This window comes from Python bivittatus, unplaced genomic scaffold, assembly GCF_059951505.1.
Source record: "Python bivittatus isolate LINGU-HERP-01145 unplaced genomic scaffold, Pbiv_v1 ctg000070_np1212, whole genome shotgun sequence".
NCBI classification, from domain to species: Eukaryota; Metazoa; Chordata; class Lepidosauria; order Squamata; family Pythonidae; genus Python; species Python bivittatus.
Window position 1 is genome coordinate 28166807 of NW_028277034.1, and position 21986 is coordinate 28188792.

Below are 21986 nucleotides of genomic sequence, written 5' to 3' on the forward strand. Positions count from 1 at the left end.
GAATGACACAGCATTCAAACCATATTATGTTTCTGACAGTCATATAATTGTTGCTTAATTTTACCATGTTGGTTCTATGTGCTTTCATTTGAATCATGTGCTATTGAAGCAAACTCCAGTTTTTATTTTATTTTTTTCTTATTTTTAAGTTTTTCCCTGTCAGGCATCAAGTTCAGCAATTGCCAAGCACCAAAAAAAAAAAAAAAAAAGTTAAATGAAATATTTACCATATCATATGAATAACATGCCACTTTTTATGGTAGCAAAGGAAAATGGTTATGATTTTATTCTACTGGTGAAAACAGAGCATCATAAGAAGTTGTCTTTGAACTGTTTTTTTCCCTAAAACTCATGACCTACCCTGAAAAACCCCTTTACTTGTGTGAATCTATCTGACCTCCATTATGTAGCTGAAATACATGGATGAAAGAGTAAGAAAAGCTGAAGCATGAAATGAATTGATAAATAGAAATGTCCATTGCAGATAATCACAGAAAGAGATGGAATTAATGCCCTGTAGTAAACATTTTTTCCCAAAAAAAGTTGCATGCAAAATGTAAGGAAGATTTTTGGTAAATAAAAAATACTTTAATAGTCTATTTAAAAAAGAAAATAAAATGTGATTATTTGTCTCCACAAGACTAGGAAGAATCCTAATTAACAGAATACACCTCTAAAGTGAGAGGCTATAAAAATAAAGCAAACCAATTCCAAGAGGGGTTTCAATTTCTTGCCTTAAAATCAGCAACAAGTTGACAGACTTTTCAATTCTTCACACATTTCATTAATAAAATAGCCCATTTCCCCAACTAACAAGGCATAAAGGTGACCAAACTCCTATTACCTAAACCTAAAGATTTTACGACTATGTTTGTTCAAATCAAATCATTATTTTCTGTGCTCCCCCCACCCCCATGATTTATATATATTACACATTGTTAAAAGGATTGCAATAAAGTTCTGTCAATATACAAATACTTTAGAAAGAGGCATTCAAAATTTTCAGCAGAAATATTTCTGTGAACAATTTGGAAACTGACATGAGTTATCATTCCATTGTTGAAGGATTTTATACACATACTTCCCATTCATACTACAGGAATATTGCAAGAAAAAATATTGGTGAAATAAAATAAGAGTAGTGGCTATTCCATAATTAATCTGAGCTTGAATATTTGACAGGGATGGGGCTGATACACTCATACCTGGAAGTATATAAGTATTCATGTGAAATGCTGCCCTCTCCATTGTCATGAATGAGGACACTGGCATATAAAGAAACATCTTGTGTGCGCTGCTGTATACATGGAATCTTGAATCAAAAGCTATCTATGGAAGATTCTCTTTTCTTCTTTAATAGTTTGAGGGCTACCTTTTTCCATCCTTACTTTTAATGAATCATAATTTAGCCTGTGAACAATTTTCAGATACGAATAAGAAAGCAAATAGTGCTTCATAGGTGTGATCTCAAACTTCCTGAATAAAATAATATGGTTCTCATTAATTCAGAAGGAGGCTGCATCTATCTTCAACTAAAACAGGAGTGCATTTTTTTTTCTGAGCCAAGGGCTACACTCAGGCTGAGTAGATTTGATTTAATTCACATTTACATTTAATTAAAGTAAAAATAAAATAAAATATAGATAATATGGTTTCTCTTCAGTCATGTTTTAATTATGACTTCCTATTACATTAAAAATGTGGTAAAAAAAATTCTGAGAGCTACACCAAAGCTTTCAGAGGCTGCATATAACCCCACAGCCTCAAGTTCTACAGTAAAACAACTGCCTATATCACAGATAGTATTTTATAATTTCCTTTGTGCACTAGTCAAGGAAGGAAGGAAGGAAGGAAGGTAGGTCTTCAAAGTTTTTCAACTTAAAAGTCATAAAATAAAGGTAAGCTTTACTTTCCAAAGTTCTGAATGTTTGACAATTTATTCTTTTTCTAATTAAAATACCCTTTCTGACATACGTCAAACCATGAAACTATTATAAAAATAACATTGGTGGGATTAAACTGGTTTACAGTGAAGTTAGCATCAACTAAAATTAACTTCAGGTTGCACTAGTATTAAAAGGACAAATTCAAATTAATGCCTGATTATGACTCTGTACTTGGCCTCTCTTTAAAAATCACTTCAAGCCTTCCTGAAAAGATATATTGGCACAAAGCTATGACAAATAATTATGTATGTCAGCTATGTTTCTTGGGGAATGGGAAGAGGATTTCCTTAAAATAGTTATCTTCGTTTATACCATATATTACATTTCAAAATGTACAGACACCCAATGTACTTTTTTAACAACATATACATGTGAGTTTATAGAGCCATTATAAAAAGTTTTTGATTCTAAATTAAAAGCCATAGAAATAGAATCAAAATAATGGAGGTTGATATATACTTAGTACAGTCAGTGCTTATTTTCATAATTATTGACAGCTGTATCTTTGGCATTGGAAATTCAGTACAACTTTCAGAAAAAAATGTTGTTGCTTACAGCTTTTTTTTTTTTTAAACAAGGACAAACAGGATTGACCAAAGTACAAAATTTGGGGGATTATTATTAAAGATTTATTTTTATATTTTTAGGCAAGGTTAATTTAAGGACCCTGAATTACCTTCTCAGCTTAGGGTATGGTGCAGACTGTATGAATTCATTTAAAAATCAACTAAATGGTACCACGTTTCCCGGAAAATTATATGTAATATAATATATATATTTTATATTTATTTAGAAGCTTTGAAATAGTACAGTAAACACTTTGCAACACGGTGTATAAACTACAGAATGTCTTTGATATTCTGTGGGCCTGCAGATTAACAACATTTTCAAGACCCACAGGTGAAAAGAACATGATTCACAATTTCGTTTGTAAAGTTGGAATAGTCTGGGGCACACTTGATCACACAAAAATAATATAAAACAGTCAAGTTTAAAACAGTGATATTGCATTTATAATGCATGTTTCCTTTTTTTAAAATCTGTACGATTGGCTTCTTGTGGCGAATATAAACATCTAAAGGGCTCAGTGACATTTTGGAGAGAGAAAGAGAAAGAAGGAGCTATATAGTGCTGTAAACAGGCACACACTGATCAGAGAGGCAAAATCAGTTGCCTCTTTAAGTTTCTATAGTCCATACGTTTCAACTCATTTCTCAGGCCTGCTGAGAGCAACTAGGTCCTACTATTGGCCATAATGTCTCCACCAGCACAATAATTCTTCAGTTAACACAGAACTGGATGGCCAAGATAATGAAGTTGAAAAGTTGATGCTTTTGTTGGTCGACTTTTGTGCAAATCATGCTGCTTCAGGTAAGTCCCGTAGAATTGACTAGCATATCCTTTTCCGTGCTGTGGAAAAAAAAAAAAAAAAACTTCTTAGATAAGAAAAAGTTAACATGTTGGCACCTAACTCATAGCTATGATTATATGCTAAAGAGAAGACACAATCATAATAAAGTTCAGTATTTCAGTTTTAGTAATTATACTAAGTTGTAAGATTATGGTTCATCTGGCAATCATAATTTAACCATTCCAATTACTGAACTGGAGGGAAGTTCAAAAAAGTTATCTCCTCCAAATCATGAATAAATATAGCATAAGCAAATTTCTCAGAAATGAGTACTTCTGAATTCAGTTTGATTGTACTCCCAGGTAAATGTATGCATTCTGTTTTCTCACTTGGACTACACCCAACCAAATTTATGGGTTTGAGTTTAAATACTGAAAAGAACTTTATATACATTGTCACAATTTCTCCAGGGGGGGGGGGAGATAAAGATATCCAAATAAACAGTCTGTCATAGATAAGAATTATGAACTTCAGGCACCAACTATATTCATTAGAATTGGGAGACAAAGTGCCAAAAAAAATTCCGTGCTATTTAGAAAAATATACAGTATTTTAAAAAGTCTGCATCAAAGATGTTAGCTTGGTCCTTTTAAGTGATTCTCTGAAAATATTAAAATTGTGTTAGTTCAAGGTTCACCATCAAACTAGCAATTGGAAGGATCATTGTTCTCATATTTAATGAACTGAAATTTAAATTACCAAAGTTTCAATATGTCATGGTAATGACGATGTATTTTCTATTTAAATTCCATTATTATAAAAATAAATAAAAAGACAGGATTCAGTTCACATTCACAAAACATTATTAGCTGGTTAATAAAATAAAATAAATTTGAAGTATACTAACATTATAATCCAATCCTAGAAATTATTGTAAGAGAAGAGGATCAAAATGATATAAAAATATCAGACAGAAGAATATTAGATCTGAAATAGCTGTATTTTCTTAATGTAATTTTTTTTAAGAGAATTATTAAGCTGCATTGTACAGTTTTAAGAATTAGTAACATGAATGATAGAGATTTTTATAATATTCATCAGTAAACCATTTTCACAATATACATTGATAAACAACTAGCATGTTGGGGGACAATTTGTATCCCAAGCCCTCTCAGTTCCTCAACATATCTCAAAACCTACCTCAGAAATGTGTTAATTTCTGATCTAGTTAATTCCCTACCACTATCAAAATATCTTGCCTCTCCTTCCCTGACACATCTGTCCTCAGAACTGTATAGATGGAAATATTGTGAGCCAACCTTTCCACAAAATTTCTAGAATTAATCTACTACTATAAATATCTATAACTGTAAATAAATTGATCTACCTACACAAATATGGCAATTATTCAAATATCGATTAGATTATGAATAGCAGATAGATATGGGTATAAGTATTGATATAGGTATAGATATAGCATGACGTGCCTCCACTGAAGTCCCGCCAAACTCCATCTGAAAATTTATTTTCCAATTGCTAAGGCAAAGGTGCATCACAGAAACATCATAGCATTGAGAGTGGCTACATGATTATACACCCTTACATGGAGCAAGACCCACTGATTTCAGTACAATTTACTTTTTAGCAAACATAGATGGAATTCTTTCTTCATTTAATTTCACTTCATTTCCAAAGTGAAATCAGTAGGGCAATATAGCCGTGACTTGTGATGTAATGGTTTGTGATTTAAATTAAATAGTTCTGAGTTGAATAATAAGTATTATTAGATATGACAGTAAGTCTATAATGCTTTTGGAAGGACGTTATTCATATATATCAATTAATATCTAAAATAAAAATATATTGACTATAATTTCAAGAATCATGAAACTCGTCCTGGAAACCTATAGTGGCAGTGGTTGTTTTTAATAACTTTTTTTCATCTAATAAGGTAGCTGGTTTTGAAATATGTGTGGAACCAAAAGCAAGCTTGTGATAGTTATTCAAAGGGAAAAATTCTACTGAAGAGTCTGATGTAACGTAAAGTAGACTTCAGATGCAACTGACAGAATGTGTACACTCTATGCTCCTGTGTGCATTAAAATCCCATTCACCATTTTATACATGTATAAACTATATAAAACCCAATGTGGATTTAATGAACATTCTCCCTTAACAGACACTCGTTCATCCCATTAAGCTCTTAAATAGAGGTTCACAGTATAGCAAACTCAGCAAGTTGAACAATCAAGAAAACTACAGGTGGAAAAAGGATGGCTCCCTTAAAAATAAGCTATTTTTTATCATCTATTGGAACAAAGACTACAAATTATTGAGATAAAATTTCCTCTTTATTGCAGTTTACTTTAAAAAAAATGAAGAACACTTGCTTTCTAGTTGTATTTCTTGCAATATTCTGTTAAAAAAATTGACCAGTTGGCAGGCCTTTTCATTGGTAGTCATTCTTTCTTCAGAGGTACATTAGGTATCACCCGTCCTTACATTCTGCCAAGCCTTGAAGATGAAAATGTGCTACCGTGTCTTTGACCTTAGATGATTATTTATTATTACTTTACTAGACAGGGGTGTATTTTGTAATATTGTTCTTTTGTTGTTGTTTTGTGCATTGGCAGACTCAGTATGACTGGAATAGTTAATATGCAAAACCATTTAGAGGGATTTACAAAGAACCCATCTGAATGCATTGCTTTCAGTATCAAAGACCTAATCTGTTAAAGATTCAGTGCGGCCTGTTGAGGACCTTCCTATGTTATCTAAGGATATACATTTTCTCTAAATGGCAATGTAATTTTTGCACGCACTTGCATGTTCAGATCACTTGGGAAGGCCCTCACAACAGCTGTGCTGAGCCTCTGGGAGAACACAACACTTCAATACTTCCAACACTAGTTATACACAGTCCTACTATTTGCTACAGAATAAACTTTCATGAACTAATGAACACTTTATTAGATTCATCCTAAGTTGGTATGTTTATATACACACTGTTGTATGTTCTTCATGAACAGAAGAAAAAGAAATGCAGTAAGTGTAGACTGTGACAATTCCACTAAAGCTTCAAAGTAGGTTAAATTCCAGTGATTTATATTCAGTTTCAATGCTACAGCAGTGGAAAATACCCCTTTTCAGGGGCTGCTATCAATTAAAAAAACCCCAAAACCTCTCATTAAAGTTATTGCAGAATTATCCAAACATCTTTTCACAGAATCAGTTATCCTAGGATAACAATTTTTGAACTCAGAACAAACTTTTGACATTTATACATGTTTAATCCCTGCAGCAGTAGTTCAGGAATCACGCTAAAATAGGGATATCATCCTAAAATCTCTGTTCGTAATCCATGTTTCAGAATTAAAGTTGTAATGCAAACAACAGCAACATTATTATTACTAGGAAAAATATTAATATATTCAGTAGAGAAAACAATATATTATGAATAACTCAAATAGTCACTAATTAATTAACTTAAACTTCATAATAACCACATCTTTTAGACATTATTCTATTATTATATAACTTCCTTATGGTCAAGGATGTTAAAACAGTATCTTATCCACCTTATCTAACTGCATGGGTCTTTTTAATGGAACGAGGTTCATGCCAAACTGGGTCTTGGTTCAAAGCAAATAATGCAATCCTGTACATAACTTTACAGTATGACAGTATGTACCACTGAAATCAATATGGGTTATTTCTCATAGCCACAGGTTGGATTACTCTATTAAATATTTTTCAAGATCACCCATAATGCAAAATATATAAAGGGAAGATCCTTAAAGCAAGGATTCGAATCCTGATCTAATTTACTACACTAACTTATTTCTTACTTTTACTTTTGTATTATGTATTTTAAGTCAGCATTCCAAGATACACAGATGTAGACTAAGCTAAGTCGCAAAAACAGAAATGTCATGGAGGTCCCCGTAGAAATTTCACTGAAATTAATGAATGTTATATCCAAGTAAATCAGTTTTCCCAATTTATAAATGAGTCTCCAGACTCATTATAAACCAACCCAATCCCAAACAGAAATAAAAGCAAAACCTGCAATTGGAGTCTGGCTCGCGAAGGGCTTTGCCTCCACTCCCTTCCGTTCCCTTTCCTTCCCTTTCCTTGGGCTTACCCAGTAGTCCAAAAGGTAGTAAGTACAATTATATGTATATTTGGCCCTGCAGCTACCATATAGCCATACAATTCCTTCAGGTAGAAGAAACATGGGAGCTATACCTTCCTAATTTGGGCACAGTAACTGGCCTTCCATTCTTCTGGCTAGTCCCACCATCATCCCACCAAATTAGACAAGTAAAGTTTGGAAAAGGGAAGGGAAAGAGTGACTACTGGCAAAGAATTTCTCTAGACACAATACAATGATCCAGTTAAATTTAAGTTTAAAATATTTACAAATAAATATTACTATAAATAATCTCCAGATTTGGGGAGGGGTTAATTTGATAACCATATTCTTTTTTAAAACTGAAATACATATGAGGTCAAAAGTGACTAGTGTTAATATTATATTATCTCATAATTTATTATTTTTTTTAATAAATGCTACTATATTTTATTATTTGGTGCTTTATATGGACCGAAGCATAAAAACTGAATAATGAACCTGTATCCACAATCTGAAAAATAAATAAGAATCCCACTCAAGGCTATGGCATATGAAAGATTTAGCAATCTCTTTCTAGCTGAGCCAAATTAGGTAGATTTAAGTCAACTTAATGGGAGGAAACCTGTTTAAATTTAAGGACTTGGGTTTAACTGGATCTAATTTACTTCAATTATCTAAATAAAACTATCTCTATAAGCACACAGGCATCATAAACAAGAACCAATATATCTGCAGTTCTTGGGGATTGCTGGAGAAGAGAACTGTAGACTTAAACTTTTAGCCTTTGATTACCAGCTTCAGGCACAGAAGGTTCATGATCCATCTGTGGTTTTCTGTGTGGAAACTATTATTCAGAATCTTAATTAGACAGTGTGTGTGTGTGTGTGTGTGTGTGTGTGTGTGTATGTGTGGACACACACAGAGACATCTGAATATTTACCTACTTACTATTTAATTTGTTTGGCCATCAATAGGACTATCTTGAACAACTAAGGCAGATATATGTAAAACCTGTACTTAACGATTGCTATGATATTTCTTTCTATTTCTATAATTATTCTTTTTTCAAAAGCTGATTATCTGTAACTCATTTAATTCATTTTATATAATATGAAAGAATCTTTTTCTTTACTCCAAACTCTTAAAAGAATATGACTGGCCTGTAAAATGGGGTCAACACTAATCTTAACAGTTTTCTGCAAGCATAAAAAAGTGGCGATACAGAAAATCTGTCTCAACCTGTATTATTATCCTTGCTTTACAGTTGGGGAAATAAAGTCAGAGAGGTTATGTGGAAAGAAGGATTATTCTCTAGTTAAAGGAGAATATGAAGATAATATCTGAGCTACTTCTGGCTTTGCCTTTTGGATGGGGACAGGAAAAAGGAAATAAAATAACATAAAACTCTAACACTGCAATCCTATACTCACTTACCTGGGAGCAAATCCCACTGAACTCAATGGGGCTCACTTCTGGTAGGAATATATAGGATTGCACATCACACCTCTCTGTCCATGATTCCCCCATCTGTAAAAGGAGAATAATAATGCTTACCTATCTCACAGAGGATCTGCAGTTCTTTAATCACTATTCTTTTATAATCCACTTTGTGATCCACAAATGGCAAGGCCTAGAGAGGTGGAAAGCATTACAGTCAGTATAAGCATTCATATAAGAATCAGGAATTCTAAGGTCTCAATTTGTTTTTTAAAAAAGAGTGTTATAATCCCTTCATTATAATCAAACCAAATCAAAATAATAGATTTATGTTGACCTTTGGGCTAATGGCTTATTGTTTTTTTTAACTGTAATCATTAGAAAATTTAAACAAAATTGGCATAATGTTTATATAACATTAGTATCATATATATGATTTGGTAATAATGTCTCAAGGTAAGAAAGAAAAACAGCATACAGAAGGGGGGGAAAAGAATCCACCTAATACAGGCTTAAAAACAAAAACAAAGCAAAACCTACCATATTTATCGGTGTGAAACACGCACTTCTCCCCCTAAAATTTGGGCTGAAATTCTATCTGCGTGTTATACGCCAATACTCACACAGCAGGGCTGGGAGAGTGGAGCCTTCATTTGAGCCGGGGCTGTAATCGGGGCTGTAACTGCACACTTCCCACCTCCTCCTCTGACTGATGGCACTTAAACCATGCCTCCTCTGTTTGCAATCTTTAATAACATCACATGTGCGGTCCAGCACTCAGTGTGCCAGAGCAAAGCACCGGCGCTTTGTTCTGACTCATTACTATACACCGGACTGGGCGGATGATGTCACTAAAGTATCACGAGCCTTCCTCCTCTCTTTGTAACATTCCGGCGTGTAGTAACGAGTCAGAGCAAAGCACCGGTGCTCTGCTTTGACACACTGAGTGCTGGACCGCGCAGGTGATGTGAAACACTACTTGTTTCAGTTTCTTAAAACTACTGGTATCCCTAATGGAATCAAGACAAAAGCATTTAGCACAGGGGTCTCCAACCCCCAAGCCACGGACCGGTACTGGTCTGGGGTCTGTTAGGAACTGGGCAGTTCCTAGCAGGTGAGCGGCGGAAGAGCGAGCGAGCGAAAGCTGCCGCTCCCCATCGCTCGTGCTGCTGCCTGAGCTCTCTTTGTTCAAAGAGGTGCTTTTTTCTTTCATATTATGTATTTACCTTATAAGTGGTATAAATATTAATAAACAAAAAGTTCAGAGCTCCCTTTATTTTGCTTCTAAGTCATTTATTTTAAATTTAAGGTTTTTTACTCAAACTTCCTTCTTAAAATTAAGGTGTGTGTTATACACCTGTGCATGTTATACCGATAAATACATTATATTTCTTTGAAGGATAGCACAGACAGCTTTTTAAAGGCATGCTTTTTTAAATGCATGAAAAATTCTACAGTCCATTGTTCCAAGATGTAAAAGAGCCAAACATTTGCATGCATGCATACATGCATGTATGTGTATGTATGTATATGTATGTATGTATGTGTATGTATGTGTGTGTGTGTGTGTAACATATCCATGACAAAAAAGCAGCTCTGTTTAATCAATCAATTTATACTATATGGTCAGCTTACCACTGATATCAATTTTGCAACTTTGGAAAAAGTTGGCATCCTAGGTAGAGTTATAAGTTTGTTAAAGAAGTGGTGTGGTGGCCATTACAGGCATCTCCAGAAGAAGTGGATTATGTGGATCTCTGGTAGTCCGGATTGGTTATTCTCTCTGATGACTTTGAGTAAAATAAGGATGGTAGGAATGCAATCATCTTTGTCCTGCTAGACCTCTCAGGGACCTTTGTTGGTATCTACTATGTTATCTGCATATCTGGGAACAGGGAGGCACTGTTTTATGGTAGTTCCACTTCCTGACTGGGTGGGTCCAGATAATGTTTGGGAGTGGAGAATTTCAGCCAGCAGGCATTTCAATATGGAACCCCCAGGACTTCATTATTTTCTTTCATGTTTAATATCTAGACCACATCTACAATATCCACCATTTTTCTATGGTAGGAGAGGTCATCCATCAGTATGGGGATGAGGTATCAATATGCTGATGATACCAATTACACATTTCCACCCTACATCACTAAATGTCATGCCTAACCCAAGGAACTCCAAGAGACCATGTAAATTCAGTCCAGCAATGTTTATTAGCTACAACCTCTAGCAAGAATCTTCCCAGACTGAAACCCCAGCTCCCAAGTAACGCCAGCCACCACACTGCAAATTCCTCAGGGAGGTGCCAGTCTCATCCTCTTATCTTTCCCTCGCGCCTCAGGAGATGAAAGAAAACATTTTTCTCCCTGAGTCTGGCCTTCATAATTCCATTCCATCACACTAAAGGAGAGATATGGTCAAAGTCCTGACCCACTGCCTAGAGACTAACTAGACCTCAACAGGCAGAAACATGGCTCATATTCAACCCAAGCAAGATGGAGTGGCTGTTGATTCAAAAGCTGTTAGCCCTTCAAGGTAGACCAGACTTGAACATCAAAGTTATAAAAACTATAAACTACTTTTATACTAGTTTTATAAAAACTATAAACTACTTTTATTATAGGGTTATTGCAACTCTTTGTCTCCTCCCTTCCTGCCTTTATCTGAAAGAGAAATGGGAGCTTCAAGTCTGAGATGTTTTCTTAAATTACATTCCTGCTTTGGACTTCTAGATTTCTATTATCTGACCATTGCCTTGACTATGGCTCTTTCTCCTGTTCCTCAAGGTTATTCTCACAGCCCATTACAAAAGCTGATTCTGGGGTGATACCAACTTCGGCTCTTAATGCGGATGTGCTCTCAAATAGACTTTCAGTGCAGGCTCACAGTATGGGTCTCTGGACTCACATCTCCTGCTGAAGATGGGATGGCCAGGAAGGTTGTATTAATACTGCAACCTTTCCTAGAAGAGGATATGCTGATGACAGCCATTCATGATCTTATTACCTTACATTTGGATGACTGCAATTTGCTGTATATGGGGTTTCCCTTGAAGTCCATCAAGAAATGTCAGCTGGTATAAAATGTGGCCACACGTGATTTCTGTTATACTGTCATCTAATAATACTGCTATGGAGCTTCACTGGTTACTCTTGGTTTATGAGTGCAGTTCAAGATGCTGGTATTACATATAAAGTCCCATATAGTTCAGAGCTTGGGTATGTTAGAGATATTTATCTCTGGTAAATTCTTTCCAGAAAACCAGATAAATAGAGAGTGCCTGCTGAATCTACTCTCCTACTCACAAGTCAAGAATGACCCTATTCTCATAGCTCTTGGAGAATTAATTAAGACCTGTTTTTTTTCCAGAGAATCTTTGAAGATTAAATAACTGAAGTTAAATTTAAGCCAAACATGGAAATATTGCTATTGGTACTGTATTGTGGTTTATTATATTCCACTATATTATGACATTATTGTACTGTTAAATACTACAAATATTGTCTAGAACTTTTGGATAAAATCAATTTATGAATATAGTAAATTTAAAAAACACTTTCTTTAAAAAAATGCTGAATTTATATAATGAAAAAGGTAACTTTTCCATTTGTTTCCAGTTAAAATATCATTGTCAATATCAATGGCAAATCAATATCAGTGGCTTCTGACACTGTTTCTCTGAAAGGAAAGCATGGAGATTTTGAAATCAATGGCAAGAAACTCCAGCATCAAATACCACTTGACTTGTACTATCTTTCAGCTGACTGTACAATTATGTGCTGAGAATGGAACTTTTGTCAATGTGAAGTCAAAGAACTTTTTTAGACTCATCTAAGAATATGAAGGGAAAATTAATGGGATAAGCTGATTTCTTAAGAAGGAAAATGAAACTGGCTATGATTCTTATAATGTATTTAGACCACGTGAGCAGTTTGCTGACCCCAAAAAGCCCAGAGCTGTACTCTGAAACATTTTTGTTGCTACACCACAGACAAGGCAGCACAACTGTAAAAATCAGTAGAATGGCTTATTATTCTGAGCAGGAAAACTTCAAACAACCAACCAACCCTGTAGTGTAAGCCCTGGGGGAAAAAAAATCAATTACTCGTATCACCACTACCCCAAATGAAAATCCAAGCAAAACCAAGAAATAATGGAAACCAATTCTGTGTCATCTTCACCCCTTAATACTTAATAATTAAGTATAGCTTTCAGTTACTATGAAACACAGCCTTCTCTGAAAATTATAACTGTATCTTCAGGCCATGCTTAAAAAATAAATTTTGAAATCCTCATTTGATCTTTAAGTGTCACCAAATGTATCCTCCTATTTCTAAAGCAAATTTAAAATGTTCAAAATTTTATCTCTGTGAATCTATGCCACATCAACTGCTTCTTAAGACAATTTACTCCTAAATCAGAGTTCACAGTGTGTTTTTTCAAAGTACTGTTCCCCTTCAACATTAAAACACGTCTTGCTGTATCCTTCAGACATTAGTTCCTGATGAGTGACATGAGTGATGTTTGCAGACTACTAAATATTACTGCTATTCTGTGGTTCATTAATTGGCTGACCCGTGACACTTTGTTTTCTTAGAGAGGAAAAATAAGAGGGAGTGTTAATTAAACAAATATAAATATGATTATTCATACTGCATATATGTCACTAAGATGAAACTGTTAAGAGTCCATCCAAGTTAAAAAAAAAAAAAAAAAGCATTATTTACCTGATTTGATAACTGCTCTATCCATTATAGCTTCTTTCTTTTTCTAGTCTCCCCTTGCTAACAACAGCTCCATTGGGGGGAAAAAAAAGAGGCTACAGAGGTTTTCAAAGCAACTAACTTCAACATCTTGGAAGACTGAGAGAGAGATTCCTGTGTGTCTTACAAAATGACAAAGGAAAATTTTTTAGCAGTAAGGCATGCCATGCCAAAAAAGGTTAATATATAGAAAAGTCATATGAGGCCAAAACTGCAATATTCTGACGAAGTTCAAGGATTTGCTCTTATCTGGAACAGCACGCTTCCATGCACAGACCAGCTGCAAGATTTTATTTTTTAAAAATCTGCATAGTGAATTATTTCTCCGGTGTGGTGTACAGCAGCTTGAGCAGGCATCTCTCTCTCATACACATCCCCTCCAAATTATTGTGTGTTGAATCAAAATTGCATCCTTCCCTTTGTGACATTACTTGAGAACATATACTATATGTTGCATGTATGATTGTAGGTAAAATCTTTCTTTTTTTAAGGGATGAATAAGGTGGGAAAATTCTTTTTTGAGGGGAGAAGTGTTCAGTTTACATGCACGACAATGTTTCCTTAGAAGAGTAGCATGTTTCTTAAAATTTTGCTACACAGTGAGCATTATTCCCACTGCATTATTGCAGGAAGGATGCAGAAGGGAAGGAGAAAAAAAGATGCCTGCAATTTACCAAGCTAGGGTAAATTTCCAACCTATTCCAAAACTTTAACATTTACCTATCTCTTCATCCCCAGTTATAAAGGTTATTTTCTGTTTCCCTCTTTCTTTACCAAGTTGTCCCTTCTTAAAAAAGATTGGGCTGAACGTTTTGGCACATTTTAAAAATGAGCAGAAAATGAACAATTTATTAAATAATGCAGAAACCAAAGAAGAATCTTGTAAAGCTGGGGAGGGGGGCGTTGCCTGATGGCATGCATTAAAGATGGTTAGTAATTAAAATCATGTGGTAATTAGAGTGCCCTATTAGGCTGGAGAAATCTCAAATTCAAATATGCACTAGGTGATCTGGGACCAACTGTTCGTCCTCAGCCTAACCTCCTTTTTAGAGGCTGTTGTGAAGAGTAACTCTACACTGTCCACTTTCTGCAGAGTGCTTCTAAAATATAGAAAGCTCCCTCTTCAGAAACTGATTCGCTATACAACAAGCAGTACAGAAAGGGAATAGATCGGGCAGAGCTAATATGTCCCTGCTCACTATTCCTTTAAGCGTCTACATAGCTGAATATACCTTAGCTAGTTTTTAAAGCAATACTGTACCTACAGTTCTGGGCTTCTGCTCCCAGCCACTATTCATCTCAATTGAATACACCTTGCCTGTGCCAGTGGAATTAATAACAAAACAGAATATCTGGGTCAGTAGTAACATTTATAAACTATTGTTTCTCTCCCAGTAAAAACATCCTCTTTTTCTGCATTGGACCACCTGTCCCAAAAATTTACTTCACCAAGTATATAGCAAGCATCTGCCACAAAACTTTTGCTATTAGAGATCAATTGTGTCCCCCAGAATAACTGTTCTACTTTTAAATCCATGCAACACATACTGCAGCAGGGGAAAAAAAAAAGTATTCAACAGGTAAATCATTATGTGATGGGATGAAATGGGAAAGGACTCAAGAACATCTCTATTGACATTTTAGGAATGTGGAGAGATTGTAGACCGAAAAGTAGAAAAATGGCCTGGTGGAATGGTTCAAACTGAACTTGGATTTTAAGGTGCATAATAATGCCAATGCCTTTAGCCTGTAATACATTAGTAGCATGATAGTTCAGGGCTCTATATATTTCCATACAAGAGAGAAGAATATTTTCGTATTTCAGTCATTGATAGACTGATAAGCCCCTATAGATAAATAATTCACTACTTAGAAGAACAGCTGCAGCTTAGTAATGAAGCTGTCTATGTGGTATGTATTTTTATTGTAAATTACACTGTTAGCTTTTGGGGGCATTTTGGATCAAAGGTGAGGGAAATGAAAGAAACAATATGCAATAAAGTTAACTGACTATAAATGTGAATATAAAAATTGCTTTTATCAGCACATTTTAAGTGTGCTTTATACTTTTATTTTGTTACCCAACTTTTACTTATTTCTTTGGTAGATTAACCCCATGCATTCTACAATGCTTAAGGTACTAAGCATATCACTTTCACTTCCAAATTTTCTCTACAACCACAATACTGTGAGGTAGGTTGGGCTGAGAGTATATGGCTGGGCCAAAGTCAACTGCTGAGTTTCTACAGTTGAGAGTGAACTTGATCCTGGGTCTCCCCATCCTAGTACAACACCTTAATCATAGCGCACCACCCCAAACAAGTGATTTTTGTTCAATTACTTAGAGCTACATTTGATATGTTCATATAATACTATATGCAAACATAACATGATGCTAACATAATCATTGCCCTCCACAATTTAGGAAAACAAAACATTTCTGAAACCCTTCTGATCCAGGCATTTACAACCATGATTATATATACCAAAAAAAAAAAAACCCTATAACTGCTAATGTCATGTTAATAGCTGTCAGTAATACGCTTAATGTTAGCTTTGGCCCATTAAATCTAAATGCATTTCCATATAAGTTCCTTTGACCCAAATCATTTACTTTTGTTTGTGTAAAGAAAATACATTGCTTCCTCTTCCTATAGCTCATTTATTTACACACACACATCACCCATCATGCGAAGAGAGATCTCTTTGGAGAAGACCCTGATGCTGGGAAAGATTGAAGGCAAAAGGAGAAGAGGACGGCAGAGGATGAGATGGTTAGATAGCATCACTGAAGCAATGAGCATGAAACCGAGCAAATTCAGGGAGGCAGTGAAGGACAGGAAGGCCTGGCGCAATATGGTTCATGGGGTCACGAAGAGTCGGACACGATTTAACTAAACAACAATCACGCATCATGACTCGGTGGTGAGAACATGCTTTCCTGGCAAAATATTCCAAATTTAATCTCTGGTACCATCACAGGGTATGGTAGAGGTGGGGGAATACACTTTTTTAAAAATTTGCCCCAGGTCTGAGGATCATAGCTTGTCTTGCAGTGGCATGCTAGGGGATGTACTTCAAAGAGCAGGCCGAAGCCAGAATTGGGGGAAAAAAAAGTGTTAGCTGATTTTATTTAAATGTAATAAAATGAATAAAATCCATACGTACTCTTTGGATGAGAATGCAATTTGGCAACAATTTTTGTAAATATCTGGAAGAGACCCTTAATTACATATGGCCATCAGGCTTCAAATTGTACACTTCTAATGTACAGCTAGGAAATATTCCTGGTTGAGACCTCAGACAGCCATTACAGGACCACACTGACAATATGGTGTTTCATGGAGCAATGGATAATACATTATGTTTCAAATATAAGAACCTGAAGGTTTCAATAACTATTGTTCAGTATCAAAACTTCCCTTCTTTCATAAAGGTTGTTATCATGGTGGCGGTGGATCAACCATGAATCACCTTAGATGACATGACTTATCAGGACCCTTTCCAGGCCCAGCATCAGTTACTCTCATTGAAGACCTTAATCTGGACCTGGAAAAGGGGTCTTCTTAGATCTCTCAGTGGCTTTTGATATCAACAATACATAATTTTTATGATAATTCTTGGCTGCCTATATGTATAATTTGTAATTGTTTTAATGGTCTTAATTACTGAAATTGTTCACCATCCAAAGTCTTGGATTGAGATGGACGGCTATAGAAATTGCATAAATAAACAAACAAACAATCGTGGTATCTTACTAAATTACCTTATGCAGCACAGTATAGTCAAGGCAAGACTGAAGGCACTGCTTTGTAGTAGTTCTGCTCCTTCCTCATTGGGAAGGTTTAGTCAACTGGAATGGGAGTTGAGAGGTCAGCCCAGTGGCCCTTGCTTTATGATGTTTCACAGGGATCAGACCTCTCTCCCCTCATCTTTAACATCTATACAAAGCTATTGGATGAGATCATCTGACAATTCAGGGTACAGTACCATTAGTATGCTGATGACACTCAACTTTATATCACTATCCTGAGCTGTAGGAGAAAAGCTGATGTCCATCCTTGGAGCTTAGAAGCTCTCAGAATCTGAATGGGACAGAACAGGCTGAAGTTTACCATGAACAAGATAGAAATAGTTTGCTCGTTGAAGTTTTCCATCAATACCAGTGTTATATTTGGACAGGCAGGCACTACCCTGAAACAGCAGGTTTGTGATTTTGGGATCCTTTTAACATGCGGCTCTTACTAGTGCAACAGGTGAAATCTGTCACTGGAAGGGCCTTTCCTTCAGTTGCTGAATCCCTTGTGGCCTTATCTGGCACAAGAAGATCCCATCACAGTAACTCACACCCTTATTACCACTCAGATTCCTGCAACTGCTTTATGCAGAGCTATCTTTAAAGACCATTTTTAAGCTACCGTTATTCCAGAATGCAATAATCCATGCGCTCATTGACACCTACCATTAGAAGCATATTATACTTTGCTAGGGCCTTGCAATGGCTACCAGTTAGCTTCCAGGTCCAAGTTAAAGTGTTGGTTTTTACTTAAAAAATTGTTTATGACTTAGCACTTGGGCACCTTAAAAGGTCAGACCAACTCTAGTTGGATCAACTGATGCAGACTGCATTCAGAAATATGCTGAAAATAGAACTGTTCTGGAGGGCATTCTAATTACACTGGACTGTCTCTGTTTTAATTTTTTTAGTTGTTTTATTCTTGTTATTTTGGTATGACATTATGCTGATTTTATTCCTACCATGGATGTTTTATACTTTTTTTTTCTCTGTTATGTTAACTGCCAAGAGTTGATTGTAGTGGGATATAAATGCAATAAATAAACAAACAATTAAGATAGGAGTACAGATAATCCTCAGTGACCACAATTGGGACTGGCAACTCTGTTGCTAAGCACTTTAGTCATTAAGTAGAAAATTGTGTAACCATGATGGGCTTACGACCTCACTTCCCATTTGGTCGTTAAGTGAACCTTTATGTGACCATAATTTTACAATTTTACTTCTGCCTTCTCTATTTAACTCTGTCGAAAATGAGTTGCGAAGTACACAAATGGCAATCATGTGACCGCGGGATGCTGTGACAGTTGTAAATGCGAGGATTGGTCGTAAACTTTTTTTTTTTTTTACACCATCATAACTTTGAAAGGTTGCTAAATGAGGCAGTCAGCAAGCAAGGACTATTTGTATAGGAATCTCATTATTCCTTATTATCACCGAGGGTCAGTGTACAGAACAAATCTTTGTTATCCACACCACTGGGACAGCACAGCTTCCAGCACAGCTAGGAATAAGACATCTACTTACTTGTCTAAGCAATTCTTACATTTTGTGAAACCAGCTTCCAAGTACGGAGGAGCAGAAGGCCTCCTCCTATGAGACAAGTCTAAATTTGATCCAGTTTCTAATACAAAGGGGGCGATGCTTGTTCATTCTAGATTTTGCATTATATGAAATTCACACCTCTAAATTAAGATGGCAATGTTCACCTAGGCATGTACATTTATTTAAAGGTTTGCAAAGTTAAATGAGGGCTGTGAGACCATATATCTATGCAGTAAATAAATAATGACTATAATAATTACTCTGTTTTCACCTTTTGTGACAAATAAAATAATTAAATCTCCTTTTACTTCTTTTGTTGATTTTGTTCCTACTCTGAGGCTGCATAAAAAATGAACATACCTAAAGATTGTCTTGCCCACAGCAGGAATAGAAAGGTGACATGCAATCAGCCTTTCATGGAGTTGCATGTAAGTGCATGTTGTTATATAACTACCTAAATAAATTCAAATGTTTTTTGGTGATGCTGACTCCAAGGCAACTACAGATAGAAAAGCAGTGAATGGTAGCAGTAACCATTCTCTGTTTTCTATCCATGCAGCATGTCACTGCACTGAAACTGTCACCATCGCCATTAAAAGAGACAGATAGCTCAACTAAATGCAAACAGGTCACTTTCTCTATCAAAACATATTTGCAGATATTGTACCAACAATCAAGAAAATTTGTTTCAAAGATTTATGAACCAAATATCATAGACACATATACATGCTGCTTCATTAGTTTTAGCACCGAACAGGAATTATGTGTCATGCAATCCTAACTTATTTTCAAAAGATCAGGGTAAGATACATAGGCAATGGTTTTCTTTTTGTCAATATTTTCAAATTCTTGAGTTGCAATCATATGTATTCTAGTTTAAGAGTACGTCTAAAGACACACAGTGAGAACAACTAATCAGTAAATTTGGATAGGACTGAAATGTCTGTATATGTTAAATATGTAAGACATAATTACCTTTGGCTGTTCTAAGCTATACTTAATTTTTGAATACGACACAACAGGTTGCGGGGTGTCCAGTCATCATTAAAGAGAAAGACCCACTAATACAGAATGGAGAAAAGTATTTTAACCCTGTAAGATTTCAAAGATATTTGTTAACAATGTACTCAGAGCTTTTTCTTAAGATTGTCTGATACTATAAAAATGGGTTTTAAAGAAGAGATAGAAGATACAACTGAGACTCAGGCTGTTTTGGATATGGATTTAAAAATGATAGAATGCAAGAATGATACTGACAAAGATGCTACACAGGACCTACGAATGAAACCAGCTGATGTTTTAATAGCTAAAAGGGACATACAAATAATAAATCAGAAGAGTGTCTTGGATGTGTGGATTTCAACACAGAACGACTTGGACAACTTTCTTATTTTGGACTTATAAAAGAGATGTGTTACACTTATGAAAGAGTTTCTGAGAAAAAATAAAGAGAGAATGAAAAGAAATAAGCTTTTGGGACATTACTTAAAAGGAATAAACAGCAAGGCTTTTAAAACTAAAAAGAAGGATTATAAAGTTGGTTTGTTCAATCAAGGTTAAAATATATGATTTTTTTCCCCTTCTAGTAGTTTTTAATGGATTTTTCTTGACCAGGACTGATTGACAAGGCCTTAAAGATTTGCTATTAGATAAGATATGGGGAGAAGAGATTTTTTTGTTGTATGTTTAGAGGAAGTGATAGGTTATGAAGTTAAAAGCATTAAATTTGGGAAATAATTTCTGAGAGGAGATGAAGAGAAAATGATAAGAAATTAATTTGTGGGATATTATTTGAAGGGTTTGAAGATTAAGATTTTATGGTAGCTCTCAATGATTTTTTATATATTAAGTTTGAACAAAGAGCTTTTATAAGTTTGCTTATAGATATAAGATAGAATACAGGAAGAAGAGATTTCTGTTGTATTTTTAGAGATTATGATACATTACTGTAGAAAGGAAAGGAAAGGAAAGGAAAGGAAAGGAAAGGAAAGGAAAGGAAAGGAAAGGAAAGGAAAGGAAAGGAAAGGAAAGGAAGAAAGGAAAGGAAAGGGAAATTGATTTACTTGTTTAATGTTATTTATATGATTATTTCTGTTAACTCAATGAACTTTTGCTGATTAAGTTTAAATGATGAGATTTTACTATTTACTAATAGATAAAATTGGAGATATGGAATGAAGAGAACTTTGGTTGAAATGTTAGAGAAGGTGATAAGTTACTGAAATTATTTGTACTTCTCGATGAAGGAGAAAGTTGTTTATGTTTTCCTTTTTTCTTTATATATTTTTCTGCCCCCCTTTTTTTCTTCTTTTCCCTTTTCCCTTTTTATTTTTTTCTTTTTATATTTTTCTTAGCTTGTATTATTTTTTATCTCTTTATTTTTAAACTTTAATAAACATTATTAAAAAAAGTAACCTATTGATCTCTATTAATTTACCTGTACCCTTTCAAGATCATTTTGAATTCTTATTCTATCTACTGGGGTATCCAGCACTTTTTTTAATATCCACAAACTTGATAGGCATCTCTTTCAGCTGTTAGTCATTCATTAAAATGTTTACCAGCAAAGAACTGAACCCTGTGGAACTACACTTGGCGATTCACATGAACTTTACAGACAGGAAATGTTAAAGATATATTTCATCTATTCAATATGCACAGTCTCAATTGCTTATTAGTACTTATTCAGATTAGAAGCTACTCTTTTCTTTCAGACACTAGGCCATTACTTAGTCTTCTTTTCCAGCTGTTGATATTAATATGTGAACTGCTTTTTAAGCATATACTGATATCTATTCAAGAGTTCACTACCTAAAAGCACTGTAATTTTAAAACAACAATAACTATTCATTTATAAGAGACCTTTCTAAAAGAGCAGTGTGACTTAAATAAACTGACACAAGCAATCCCTTTGCTTGCTTAAAGTCCTCCAGTATCAGACTACTCTTAAGTATCTAATGCCTTGCGAATTACAGCACACATCGCTCTGTGTAAGTAGTAAGAAGGAAGTTAGATG

The 21986-nt window shown here is 35.0% G+C and overlaps 1 protein-coding gene across 3 annotated transcripts in view; it reads right to left on the reverse strand.

The window, feature by feature from the left end:
* Positions 1-600: 600 nt before the first annotated feature.
* PCDH10 (protocadherin 10) overlaps positions 601-21986 on the reverse strand; it is a 50274-nt gene continuing 28888 nt past the window's right edge. For 2 of the 3 annotated variants that reach the window (XM_088132849.1, XM_088132848.1), the window contains 2 exons: positions 8987-9062; positions 601-3356 (listed from right to left, as the gene is read on the reverse strand). In XM_088132849.1, coding sequence (XP_087988975.1) covers positions 9028-9062 — 35 coding nt within the window. In that variant the 3' untranslated portion in view covers positions 601-3356; positions 8987-9027. The remainder of the gene's footprint in view (positions 3357-8986; positions 9063-21986) is intronic. The other variant, XM_088132850.1, reaches the window with a different exon arrangement.